The sequence below is a fragment of the Falco peregrinus genome, chromosome 19, assembly GCF_023634155.1.
Source record: "Falco peregrinus isolate bFalPer1 chromosome 19, bFalPer1.pri, whole genome shotgun sequence".
NCBI classification, from domain to species: Eukaryota; Metazoa; Chordata; class Aves; order Falconiformes; family Falconidae; genus Falco; species Falco peregrinus.
In genome coordinates this window covers 3489618-3502303 of record NC_073740.1, presented here as the reverse complement: position 1 = coordinate 3502303, position 12686 = coordinate 3489618, and the positions used below count along the sequence as shown (strand labels likewise).

General features: G+C 65.9%; 2 protein-coding genes across 2 annotated transcripts; one reads left to right on the top strand and one right to left on the bottom strand.

Moving 5' to 3' along the window:
- Positions 1–129: 129 nt before the first annotated feature.
- On the bottom strand, positions 130–6440 carry UBE2Q1 (ubiquitin conjugating enzyme E2 Q1; the record flags this gene model as incomplete). Its single annotated transcript, XM_055791858.1, is given in 6 exon segments — positions 130–214; positions 803–943; positions 3877–3927; positions 4286–4390; positions 4728–4832; positions 6061–6440. Coding segments are annotated over 6 exon segments (772 nt in total), but the record flags the coding sequence as incomplete, so codon positions are not given.
- A 184-nt stretch (positions 6441–6624) lies between these two features.
- CHRNB2 (cholinergic receptor nicotinic beta 2 subunit) lies at positions 6625–12270 on the top strand. Its single transcript, XM_055791857.1, has 6 exons — positions 6625–7172; positions 8340–8485; positions 8590–8634; positions 9166–9275; positions 9405–10365; positions 11937–12270. Exons 1-6 carry the CDS (start codon positions 7130–7132, stop codon positions 12105–12107), a joined length of 1476 nt encoding a protein of 491 aa, XP_055647832.1. The 5' UTR covers positions 6625–7129; the 3' UTR covers positions 12108–12270.
- The last annotated feature ends 416 nt before the right edge of the window (positions 12271–12686 follow it).

Genomic DNA, 12686 nt, shown 5'->3' with positions numbered 1-12686 from the left:
AGATCCCCTCCCCCCCAGCTGAGCTCGACAGCTCTAAGGCCCATCAGGTACCACCCGGAACGACGAGTTAAACCCCGTCACGAAGAGCGGAGCAGCAGCCCCTTCCCCCGAGCTCCCCGTGGTACTTACCACCCTTGAAACTTGGTGATCGGTAAATATCCCTGAGCTCCTTCATTAGCCGGTCGGTGGCCTGCACAGACCCAGACACTGCACCCTGTGAGGAATTTGGGAAGTTGCATCGTTACACCGCACCCACCACGGCTGTTGCTCTACGAGGCCAACACCCGAGCCAGAACTCCCACCTGGCCCCTAAACTAGACCTTACCGTGCCCCCCACCTCTCAGTCTTCCCCTTTCCCCCTACAAGAACTTCCCTTGCTCCAAACACGCCGCCCCAGGCAGCAGAGCTGCAGCAGGAATGCCTCCATGCCCTCTCAGCTCTAAGAATCTCAGCCCAGGAGTATAAAAAAAGCACAACCCACCAGCCGCCTCCACAGCCCGCAGCGAGGTGCGGCTGCCGGGAGCAGAGGGGACCCCCAGATCTCGCTACAGGAAGGCTGCCCCACGTAGCACCAACGCTACCCGAGGCTCACGCATTTCCCCGAGCTGCGGAGGCAGTTGGCAGCCCCCTGCATCAGCCACGCCAGCCCCGAAGAGCCACCGCTGCACCTCTGGCCGGGGACAGCCCCTCCAACTCAGGGTGAGCGGGTGCCTCTGCTGCTGTCACCCTTGGGTCCCTCTGCTGCTGTCACCCTTGGGTCCCTCTGCTTCCCCAACCCACCCACCCGCCCGGTGACACGTACATTTAAGTAATCTTGCCTCTGGTTCTTTTTTATTTTCTCTAAAATGGCGAGGTTTTCCTTCCCAATGCCTTCATCCTCTGTCTTCTTCCCATCTGCCGGCTCTTCCTCTTTCATCTCATAGTGGTCCAAGTCCTCGGTGTCCTGGGAAGGCGAGAGGAGAGCTAGTGGGAGACGTGTCTTCGCTCCTCCCTGCTCCAAGCACTGCAGATGGAAGCTGCCCTGGACCAGGAAGGATTCCTGGTGCTCCTTCCCCTCCCAAGCCCTGATCCGAGGCACAAACCGGGTGGAAGACACCAGACCTGGGCACGCTCAGCAAAAAGGTTTCCGGCACTGGGCCCCCGCTGCCCTCCCTTACCAAAGGCAGCCGGCAGAGCGGCACGATTCCCTTTCCAGAGTTAAATCGGGCTTGTACAAGCTCTTTGTTAGCTGGGTTCTTCCCTTCCAAATCTCATGCTGTACTGGGTTTGCTGGCAAGGGTTTGGTAGCCAGGGGGCTACAGGGGTGACTTCGAGGAGTTGCCAGAAGCTTCCCCCCACATCCAACAGAGCCAATGCCAGCCGGCTCCGAGATGGACCCACCGCAGCGATGGCGGCAGCGCCTCTGATGGCGCGTTAAGAAGGGGGTGGGGGGAATAAAATAAATCTGCATCAGGGGAAGAGAGGAGCGAGACTGTGAGAGCAGCAGCCCTGCAGACCCCCAGGGCAGGGCAGGAGCGCTCCCGGCCGCAGCAGAGATGCCCCGGCAGCTGGAGGTGAAGCCCCCGGCGAGGCAGGCTGTGCCCCCGGCCCCTGGGGGAGCAGACCCCCACCCACAGCCCGGGGAGGACCCCACGCCGGGGCAGGGGGTGCCCGCAGGAGGCTGTGACCTGTGGGAAGCCCACGCTGGGGCAGGTTTGCTGGCAGGACCCGTGGCCCCGCGGGGGTCCCACGCTGGAGCAGGTCGTGGAGGACTGTCTCCCGCGGGAGGGACCCCACGCTGGAGCAGGGGAAGAGTGTGAGGAGGAAGGAGCGGCAGAAACGACGTGTGATGAGCTGACCGTAACCCCCATTCCCCGTCCCCCTGTGCTGCTCGGGGGGGAGGAGGTTGAGGAACTGGCAATTAAGCCCGGGAAGAAGGGAGGGGTGGCGGGGGAAGATGGTTCTTTTCTGATTTGAATGGTAATAAATGAAACTAATTTCCCCAAGTCGAGTCTGTTTTGCCCGTGATGGTAATTGCTGAGTGATCTCCCTGCCATTATCTCGACCCACGAGTCTTTCATTACATTTTCGCTCCCCTGCCTGCTTGAGACGAGTGACGGAATGGCTTCGGTGGGCACCTGGCACTCAGCCAAGGTCAAACCACCACACATGCCCATCTAGAATTGGCCATTTACCTTATGTACGCTCCCCCACGAGCCCAGTCTAACTGAAGGGCACTTGCATCTCGTCACACACACGGCTCAAGCCGCCCTGTGCCACATTTCTGGATGGCTGGAACAAAGCACAGGTACCGGGTGCGGCGCTGCTGGGCCGGGCCGTTCCCCCTTCACGTGCCAAAACCCAACGTGAGCAGAGGTCACACAAGGAGAAGAGACCCTCACACAGGAAATTCAGTGGCCTGGGACATCCTCCCCTCCAAAAGAGGTGACGTTTCACAGCGTGTCTGGAAGCTCTTTGTAGCTCAGCTCAGCACCGCGCTGCATGCCCTGCCACTCTCCCTAACCCTGCTGGCAGACGCTGCCCTGCATCCCTTTCCACCAGAGCCTGATGTTAATACCCAGTAAAAGCCAGTCGCAGCGATGGGGGCCACGGCGGAGATCTCCCCCCACGCACTGTGTCAGCACCACAGCTACCTGGAAGCTGCCTGCAAATGGCTGTGGGTGCACCCAGCTCCAGGGCTGCTATTAAATCCTCCAAACAAGTGTTTACTTCAGCCTCTCCAGGCTAGCTGCTGCTATTCTGGATAAGCAGCATTTTTGGAAGGGCTTTGACATTTTTAGACTGTCACACAGGAAAAATAGATCCTCCTAGAAAATCCCTCGAGTGGATTAACCTGCATAATGCATATCTGCACCAGGGCACGGCTCTGCTGCTCTGCTCTTCCGACACAGCCCAACAAATCCAACTAGTCAGCAGGAAACCTTTGCTCTGAGCGACAGTGCTGGCCCTGCACGACAATGCACAGCGTTAGCAGAAAGCGTGAGGGGGAAACGCTCCGCTCCTGAGGATTGCTTTTTCAGCCCACAGGAGCATGAGGACTCACACATCACCAGTTTGCCGCAAAGTGGCAAGTCTGCAGATATGCCAGGTTACACCGGTACCAGTTTAAGCCACCGCATTTTCTCTGGGGACCCAGCTTTGATTTAGCAGGCTATTAACTTTGCTAAACCCCCAAAACTGCTAAGCACGCTGCTAAGTGACCTGCCCCCAGGTTCTGTGGTGCTGCTGACTCGATGCCCGTGCCTCTCACACCCCAGGAGAGGCGCGTGAGGCATCGCTAAATGTCACCATGGAGATTCAAGATTATTCCACCCACTTCTAGAGATCTCTAAACCGCAAACCAAACAACCGAAGCCTGCAGGTTTTGCAGCATGATATTCTCAGCCTGCAGTAAACGATGGCTGCCTCTGCTGCTCCTGCCAATTAGCTCGCTCACATGCCCAGCCACCCTACCTTAATCCTCTCTGCGGGAGTCCCGTTTTCACGGTGTGATTTCCCCACCAGAGACGGCACCCCGGAAATCCCATCACTCGTGAGTAAATTTCAGGCTCTAGAGCACAGCAGCATGAGCAGAGAGAGTTGTCCAAGAGGCTCCGCTCTCAGCTCGTCTGGATGCCTTTGGAGGCTACAGCTACACCTCTTGGCTGCTGCAGGCCCCTGTGGTTTGTGAACAGGTTGCTCCCACCCGTGGCTCAGCACCTGGGTCCACAGCAGCAAAATGCTGAGAACAATCTCGACTCTGTGCCAAACTTTTCCCTGCCTGGACTCCCCAAGCTCCTCCCAGACACAATCCCTGTGCCCTCGCACCTTTCCGCGGGCATCTCCCTGCGCTCAGCTCTCTGGCGTACTTCCTCAACGCAGCGAGGCAGCACTTACCTCTGGCATCTCTTCATCTTCCTCTTCAGAGGACACCTCTTCCTGCACGCTCTGCGGGGACAAAAGGACAGAGACAAGAGATTGCACCTTCAGCTTCCTGGGGCAATGCTCTCCTGCCTTCCCAGACACTTCTGAGGAAAGGTTAAACAGGGATTTACAAGAACCACCAAGTTAAAAGCAGAGTGAAGCCCAGAACCTTTACAGGAACCCACACCAGAGCAGCTAAACAGCACTGAGGCCCAATGGAGCAGGCTGGCATCACCCAGGACAGGAATCCACCCCAGGGAGAGGAGATCAACACCTCACCTGCTGCATTCCTCTTTTGGGGGTCACAGAAGCCTCAACCTCTAAAGCAAACTCCAGGGAACTCATTTTATGAGCTTCAAAAGTCTCATCCCGGGTCACTCACCTGTTCCGCCGGCAGAGGCTGGTCCAGCATTTCAACGTCTGGATGTTGAGGGAGGTTGTAGAGTTTGCACAGGTCGGAGATTATTCGCTTCAGGTGCTGCAAAAGCTGTCCAGAGACCAGGCAAGTGTCAGAGAGGTGCAGAGACCCCCACACCCAGCCAAGCCTCAGCTGCCCTCAGCACTGCAACGCCTTCCCTCACAAATGAGCAAGCCAAGGCTCAGAGGCCGCTCCTTCCCACTCCAAGCAGCAGCCGACACAGGGGAGGAAAATCACACCCCAGCATCAGACTCAAGAGAAGTCAGAGCTGCTCATCCCAAATTTCCTGAATCCTTATGAGACCAGAGGCGCCCCCGCAGCTGGAGGCACGCAGCAAGGATTTTACCCTCCCGAAGCAGCCAGCCTCTCGGCACCCCTCCCCTTGCCCCAGGCAGCGCCCCCTCACCAGCGTATTTCCTTTCCTGACTTCCACCAGCCTCTCCAGGATAGCTGCCAGGTTTGGATCGTCCGACTCCACAGACCATATCGGAGGAACAGCTGGGTAAGACTCCTGGAAACAAGAAGGTGGTGTTTGAACTGCTGCAGCTCCCTCCGTCACACTAGAGCAGCCAGCAGGGAAGAGAGCAGCGAGCTCAGGACAGGGAGCTGCAGCCCCACATCTCCCAAAGATCCCTCCAGACCGCAGAGACCAGGGGAATGGCCCCCGAGTGACCGTATCCCTCCTCCGGCTAAATCCCGGGGCCAAGGGCAAAACAAACCCCCTGCTCCAACTGGCTCAGCTCTGTGCCGCTTCCCCTAAGCCCAGGGTGGAATATGGAGGGTGGTGACATTATGGCCACCCCTCCGGTCACTGGGGCCTTTGGGGGTTAAGGCAGGACACGGAGCGTGTTCCACGCCGTCCCACGGGCCTCGTGCTTCACCAGGTCTGGACCAGAAGCGCTGCAGAAGAATCAGGCGACCCAGCAGCACCCGCAGAGGGGCAGAGGCCAAGCGGTGCCTTTAAGCCAGGGCAAAGCCGCTGACAATGCTCCCGAGTCGTCCCTTGGGAAAATCCCAGCTCCTGGCCCTGATCGGCACCACACCGGGGGCTTTCCCGGTTCTGCTTCTCCTCTGTGGCCACGATGCCACCTGAACCTCGCCCGATGGGATCCGCACCACATTGCAAACCGGCCCAGCACCAGGATCCCCCAAAATCCAGGTGAGGATGAGCCAGGGTGGATGTGAAGAGCCACCTGGGACACCCCCCCCAGAAGAAAACCATCTCGGGGCAAGCACAGAAAAGGGGGCGCAGAGACTGTGGGTAACCCCTCCTCCAGGCATCACCGGCCAGGGTCACCTGGGACCCCCTCCTCTAAAAAAGCCACCTCAGGGCAAGTACAGAAAAGGGGGTGCAGAGGCTCCGGACAGGAGGAAGGGACCCCCAGGGAGGGGAGACTACTGCCCCCCGCCCCGCCCCGCACCCCCCATCGAGGCTGAAGGCTCCGGGTCTGTTCTGCTGGGTGACGCTCCCCTGTGCGGAGAGCCCCGTTGAGCTCGGGGGCCCCGGGAAGGTGGGGGGGGGGGGCCCCGGAGGCTGCTCCCCCCGCGGCCGCTTGAGCCTGGCCTCGGCCCCTCGGTGCCCCGGGCCCAGTTTGGGCCGGGCCAGCCCCTGCCGCCCGTAACGGCCCCGGGCTCTAACGGGCCGCGGCCGCCCCACAGCGGCTCGGAGTGGGCCCCTCGGTGCCGGGGTGGGCCCCGCGGAGCCCCCCGGGGCCAGTGTCACCCCCCCCGGGCCTCACCGTGATGTTGCAGTGGATGCGGACGGGCCCCGGTGGCGGCCCCCGGGAGGCGGAGGCCCCGGCGCGGGCCCCGGCCCCCGGGACGAACTCGCAGCTGATCTCGTCGGGGCAGGCGCTGCCGATGCGGAACCGCTCGTGGCCCCGGTGGAAGATGGACTCGAGCAGCCGCAGCTCCCGCCTCAGGAGCCGCCCGGCGGGGGCCGCCGCCACCTCGGCCCCGCTCCGCCCGGGCCCCCCCGCCGCCGCCTGCGCCCCCGCCGCCTCCTCCGCCCCCGCCCGCTGCATCTTCCCATGGAGGGACCCACTCCGCCGCCGCCGCCGCCGCAGCCCCCGGAGCCGGCCCAAGATGGCGGCGGGACGGCCCCGCTCTCCGGAAGTGACCCCTCCCGTCGCCAGCGGAAGGGGCGGGGCATCAACCGCCGGAAGCGCTCGCACGCCCGGGCGGGGCGGTGCCGAGCCGGAAGTGACGCCAGCCAGGCGCCCCGGAGAGTGAGGGGCGGGGCGAGCGGGAGGGGAGAGCCCCGCCCCTGGTGGGAGGGGTCACGGGGGGTCACCGGCGCGGGGGGGGGGGGGGTGTCGAAGTCTGGGGGGACCCGGTGTGGCCTGAGGGGTCCCGCAAGTCCGGGGGGGTCCCGGGGCCCGAGACGCCCCGTGTGTGGTAGGGCCGCGGGGGGGGCCCGCGACCCGCCTGGGAGCTTCCCATCCCCCCTCCGGTGCCCGCCGCGGGCCCCCCCCCCCGCCGGTACCGCGCAGGGACTGGGGGCTGGGCCCCGGCTGAGCGGAGGCTCGGGGGACCCCGCCCCCCCCCCTCCCGGTGTCCCCGGGGCGCGACGGGGGCGGGGGCGGGGGCGGCCCCGGGGCCGCTGACGGCGGCGGTGACGGCGGCGGAGCGGGGAGCGCGGGACGGCCCCGGCGCAGCGCCCGGCACCGCCTCCCGCCCGGGGCCGCCCCGCCCGGGCCGCCGCCGCCGGCTCCAGCACCGCGGAGAGCGCGGGCAGCACCGGGGACAGCGCCCGGGCACCGGCAGCGGCACCGGCAGCGGCAGCGGCACCGGCAGCGGGCCGCCCCCATGGCGCTGCTCCGCGTCCTCTGCCTCCTCGCCGCCCTCAGACGTAAGTACCGCGGAGGGGGGTAAGGCGGGCACCGGCACCGGCACCGGCGGGGAGGGCCCCGGGCCCCGGGGCTGCGCCTGTTGCATAGGGCCGTCCGGTACTGGCCGCGCACAGACCCGGAGCAGAGCCGGTACCGGCCCCGGTGCTGCCCTGGCCCGGCCCGCCGGGGCTCCCGGGGCTCCCCGTTCCCCCGGGGCTCTGCGGCTCCCGCGGCACCGCTGGGCCCGGCGGCTCCGGCTGCCCGAACCCTGCGGCGGGGGGTACCGGGGCAGGCAGGGGCGGCAAAGACCGGCAGGGACGGGCAGGGACCGGCAGGGGAGGGCAGGGACAGGCAGGGACTGGCAGGGGGTGGTCGAGAATGGGCAGGGGAGGACAGGGCATGGGCAAGGGAGGGCAGGGACAGGCAGGGATGGGCAGGGGACAGGCAGGGATGGGCAGGGGACAGGCAGGGGTGGGCAGGGGAGGGCAGGATGGGCAGGGGAGGGCAGGGACAGGCAGGGATGGGCAGGGGAGGGCAGGGGATGGGCAGGGATGGGCAGGGGACAGGCAGGGGTGTGCAGGGGAGGGCAGGATGGGCAGGGGAGGGCAGGGACAGGCAGGGATGGACAGGGGACAGGCAGGGGTGGGCAGGGGAGGGCAGGATGGGCAGGGGAGGGCAGGGACAGGCAGGGATGGGCAGGGGACAGGCAGGGATGGGCAGGGGAGGGCAGGGGACAGGCAGGGATGGGCAGGGGATGGGCAGGGGAGGGCAGGGATGGGCAGGGATGGGCAGGGATGGGCAGGGGATGGGCAGGGATGGGCAGGGGAGGGCAGGGATGGGCAGGGGATGAAGCAGAAGCAGGCAGGGGAGGGCAGGGATGGGCAGGGACAGGCGAAGAGGGCAGAGGGGACACCCAGCAGGCTCCTGCCTGGCAGCACCAGGGCTCCAGCCCCTGCCCAGCCCCCCCCGCGGCTGCTCCCCCCCAGCCCCCCCCCCCCGGGTCTCCCCATCTCCCCCTCGCCCCCCCTGCCCTGCCTGTGCTGGCTGCCCCCCCCCCCCCTCCATCACAGCCCCCCTCGGGCTGCCAGGCCCAGACCCCCGGGCAGGCACAGGGGGGGGGGGGTCCGGAGCCCGCCGGGGGGGCCGTGCCCAGCAGTGGGGGGGCTCAGCCTCCCCCCCCTCCCCAGGGGGCCTGGGCACGGACACGGAGGAGCGGCTGGTGGAGTATCTGCTGGACCCCGCGCGCTACAACAAGCTGATCCGGCCGGCAACCAACGGCTCCGAGCTGGTGACGGTGCAGCTGATGGTGTCCCTGGCGCAGCTCATCAGCGTGGTGAGTGGGCCAGGGCTCTGCGCCCCCCTCCCCCGGGGGGCCCTGCAGCCCCCTCCCCTGCCCCCAGCCCCCCTCCCCGCTGACTGGCCCCGCTCTCTCGGCAGCACGAGCGGGAGCAGATCATGACCACCAACGTCTGGCTGACCCAGGTGGGAGCCCTGCGCCCTGTGACCCCTGGGGCCACCCTGCCCCAGTCCCCCCCATGGCCACCCTGTCCTGGGGACCCTCCTGCCCCCTGCCCTGGGCCCCCTGTGTCCACCCTGTCCTGGGACCCCCTGCACCCTGCCCTGAGCCCCCCGTGCACAGTGCCCTGGGCTCCCCCCATGTCCACCCTGTCCTGGGACCCCCTGCACCCTGCCCCAGCACCCCTGTGGCCACCCTGTCCTGGGGACACCCATGTACCCTGCCCTGGGACCCCCTGCCCCCTGCCCCCCCCCCCATGTCCACCCTCACCTGAGGACCCTCCTGCACCCTGCCTTGGGTCCCCCCATGTCCACGCTGTCCTGGGGACCCCCCTGCACCTTGCCCCACCCCCCCCCTTCCATGTCCACCCTGTCCTGGGGACCCCCCTGCACCCTGCCCTGGGTCCCCCCATGTCCCCCTGTCCGAGCACTCCCTTGCCCCCTGCCCTGGCCCCCCCCCGCCCGCAGCAGGGCCAGGCTGAGCCTGCCTGTCCGCAGGAGTGGGAGGATTACCGCCTCACCTGGAAGCCAGAGGACTTTGACAACATGAAGAAGGTCCGGCTGCCCTCCAAGCACATCTGGCTGCCCGACGTGGTGCTCTACAACAAGTAGGTGGTTGGTTTTTTTTAGGGGGGGGGTGTGCCATGCATGCCCCCCCAGCCCCACCCGGGGCTCGGGGTGGTGCTGTCGCACCGCTGGAGCACGGCCAGGGCTGACAGTGCATCTCTTTGCCCCAGCGCCGACGGGATGTACGAGGTCTCCTTCTACTCCAACGCGGTGATCTCCTATGATGGCAGCATCTTCTGGCTGCCGCCGGCCATCTACAAAAGCGCGTGCAAGATCGAGGTGAAGCACTTCCCTTTTGACCAGCAGAACTGCACCATGAAGTTCCGCTCCTGGACCTACGACCGCACGGAGATCGACCTGGTGCTGAAGAGCGAGGTGGCCAGCCTGGATGACTTCACGCCCAGCGGTGAGTGGGATATCGTGGCGCTACCAGGACGACGCAACGAGAACCCTGACGACTCCACATACGTGGACATCACTTACGACTTCATCATCCGGCGCAAGCCGCTCTTCTACACCATCAACCTCATCATCCCCTGCATCCTCATCACCTCCCTGGCCATCCTCGTCTTCTACCTCCCATCCGACTGCGGTGAGAAGATGACGCTCTGCATCTCTGTCCTGCTCGCCCTCACCGTCTTCCTGCTGCTCATCTCCAAGATCGTGCCGCCCACCTCGCTGGACGTGCCACTGGTGGGCAAGTACCTCATGTTCACCATGGTGCTGGTGACCTTCTCCATCGTCACCAGTGTCTGCGTCCTCAACGTGCACCACCGCTCGCCCACCACGCACACCATGCCGCCCTGGGTCCGCACCCTCTTCCTCCGCAAGCTCCCAGCGCTGCTCTTCATGAAGCAGCCGCGGCAGAACTGCGCTCGCCAGCGCCTGCGCCAGCGCCGACACACGCAGGAGCGCGCTGCCACCGCCACCCTCTTCCTCCGGGCCGGTGCCCGCGCCTGCACCTGCTACACCAACCCCGGCGCTGCCAAGGCTGAGGGGCTCAACGGCTACCGGGAGCAGCAGGGGCCGGCGCCGGCCCCCACAGCCAGCTGCGCATGCGGGCTGGAGGAGGCGGTGGATGGCGTGCGCTTCATCGCCGACCACATGCGCAGCGAGGACGACGACCAGAGCGTGAGACGGGGCAGGCGGGGTGGGGCGGGCAGGGCTATGGGGGGGTGGGCAGGGCTGTGGGGTGCAGGCAGGGATATGAGGTGCAGGCAGGGCTGTGAGATGCAGGCAGGGCTGTGAGAGATGCAGGCAGTGCTGTGGGGTGCAGGCAGGGCTGAGAGATGCAGGCAGCGCTGTGGGGTGCAGGCAGGGATATGAGGTGCAGGCAGGGCTGTGAGAGATGCAGGCAGCGCTGTGGGGTGCAGGCAGGGATATGAGGTGCAGGCAGTGCTGTGGGGTGCAGGCAGGGATATGAGGTGCAGGCAGGGCTGTGAGAGATGCAGGCAGCGCTGTGGGGTGCAGGCAGGGCTGTGAGAGATGCAGGCAGCACTGTGGGGTGCAGGCAGGGATATGAGGTGCAGGCAGGGATATGAGGTGCAGGCAGGGCTGTGAGAGATGCAGGCAGCGCTGTGGGGTGCAGGCAGGGCTGTGAGAGATGCAGGCAGCGCTGTGAGAGATGCAGGCAGGGATATGAGGTGCAGGCAGCGCTGTGGGGTGCAGGCAGGGATATGAGGTGCAGGCAGGGCTGTGAGAGATGCAGGCAGCGCTGTGGGGTGCAGGCAGGGCTATGAGAGATGCAGGCAGCGCTGTGGGGTGCAGCAGGGATATGAGGTGCAGGCAGCGCTGTGGGGTGCAGGCAGGGATATGAGATGTGGGCAGCACTGTGGGGTGCAGGCAGGGCTGTGAGATGCAGGCAGGGCTGTGAGAGATGCAGGCAGCACTGTGGGGTGCAGGCAGGGATATGAGGTGCAGGCAGCGCTGTGGGGTGCAGGCAGGGATATGAGGTGCAGGCAGGGCTGTGAGATGCAGGCAGGGCTGTGAGAGATGCAGGCAGGGATATGAGGTGCAGGCAGGGCTGTGAGATGCAGGCAGGGCTGTGAGAGATGCAGGCAGGGATATGGGGGTGCAGGCAGGGCTGTGAGAGATGCAGGCAGGGATATGAGGTGCAGGCAGTGCTGTGAGAGATGCAGGCAGGGCTGTGAGAGATGCAGGCAGGGATATGAGGTGCAGGCAGGGCTGTGAGAGATGCAGGCAGGGCTGTGAGAGATGCAGGCAGGGATATGAGGTGCAGGCAGGGATATGAGGTGCAGGCAGGGCTGCTGAGGGTGGGCAGGGCTGTGGGATACAGGCACCGGGGGGGGTCCCTGCCTGGCCCTGCCCCCCGGGACCCCCGGCAGCCCCCGCCCCCTGCCGCAGCCCCAGCCCGCAGCCGCCGCTCTGGAAGCCGGGAGGCTCCCGGGGGGCCTGACCCCACGCTGCACCGTGAGGATGCAGAATTTGGCGGAACCGGCCGGGCTGGGGCTGCAGGGCTGGGGGCTGCTGCCCCCCCCAGCTCAGCTCCCTGGGGGAACGAGTCTCCCAGGCTCAGCGCTGGTGGCGGTGGGGGGAGCCCCACAGGGCCATGGCGAGCTGGCAGGGCCCCTGGAGCTGCGGTGCTGAGGGAGCAGGTTTGGGGCTCTGCGGAGCTCCTGGTCCAGCCCCGGGTGATAGCGGGGGGCCTGGCCTGACCCAGCATCTCTCCCGGCCCCGCGCAGGTGAGCGAGGACTGGAAGTACGTGGCCATGGTCATCGACCGCCTCTTCTTGTGGATCTTCGTCTTCGTCTGCGTCTTCGGCACCGTCGGCATGTTCCTCCAGCCGCTCTTCCAGAACTACGCCACCAACTCCCTGCTGCAGCTCGGCCAGGGTCCCCCCACCTCCAAATAGCGCCGGGTGGGGGGTGGGGGGGCACCCACCTGCCCCAGGGACAGCAAGGGACCGTGGGCTCCGAGCCCTCTCCCTGCTGCCCGCCCAGTGGGTCCCAGTGGGACGGAGAGCCGGGTGCTGGGCTCCGGGCAGCCACTGCAAACCAATAAATGCTCACAGAGGAGGGGGGCTGCTTCCACCTTCATCCCGCATCGCTCCCCGCAGGCAGGGGGGGAGAAGCCAGGGTTGTGGGGGTGGGGGGTGGGCTTCCAGTGGCTGGGGAGGATTCAGCTCTGGAAGAGGAAAATCTCAACTGCTGAGGGGGCACAGGGGTGCGGAACCAGCCCCGCGCTCCGCTTGCCGCATCTGCTCCCACCAGTACAACAAGGTGGGGGGCCCCAGCCGGACCCCTGTGCCGTCCCCAGGGCTCCCAGCCGGGGCAGAGCCGCGCTGCTGCGGCAGGAGCAGAGGTAGGGAAGGAGGACAGGGCTGTTCGGCTCCAGCTCTCCCGCATGTACCAGCCAGATGCTATTTTTAGGTCCTACCTGCAGGCAGGGCCAGGGCAGCGAGTGCCAGGGATGGCTCTGCACTCCGGCAGTG

Excerpts from the sequence above, each read along its gene's own strand:
- CHRNB2 (XM_055791857.1), top strand. The coding sequence starts at position 7,130 with ATGGCGCTGCTCCGCGTCCTCTGCCTCCTCGCCGCCCTCAGAC. Across the intron at positions 8,486-8,589 it reads TGGCGCAGCTCATCAGCGTG|CACGAGCGGGAGCAGATCAT; the intron begins GTGAGTGGGCCA and ends CTCTCTCGGCAG. Across the intron at positions 10,366-11,936 it reads GCGAGGACGACGACCAGAGC|GTGAGCGAGGACTGGAAGTA; the intron begins GTGAGACGGGGC and ends GGCCCCGCGCAG.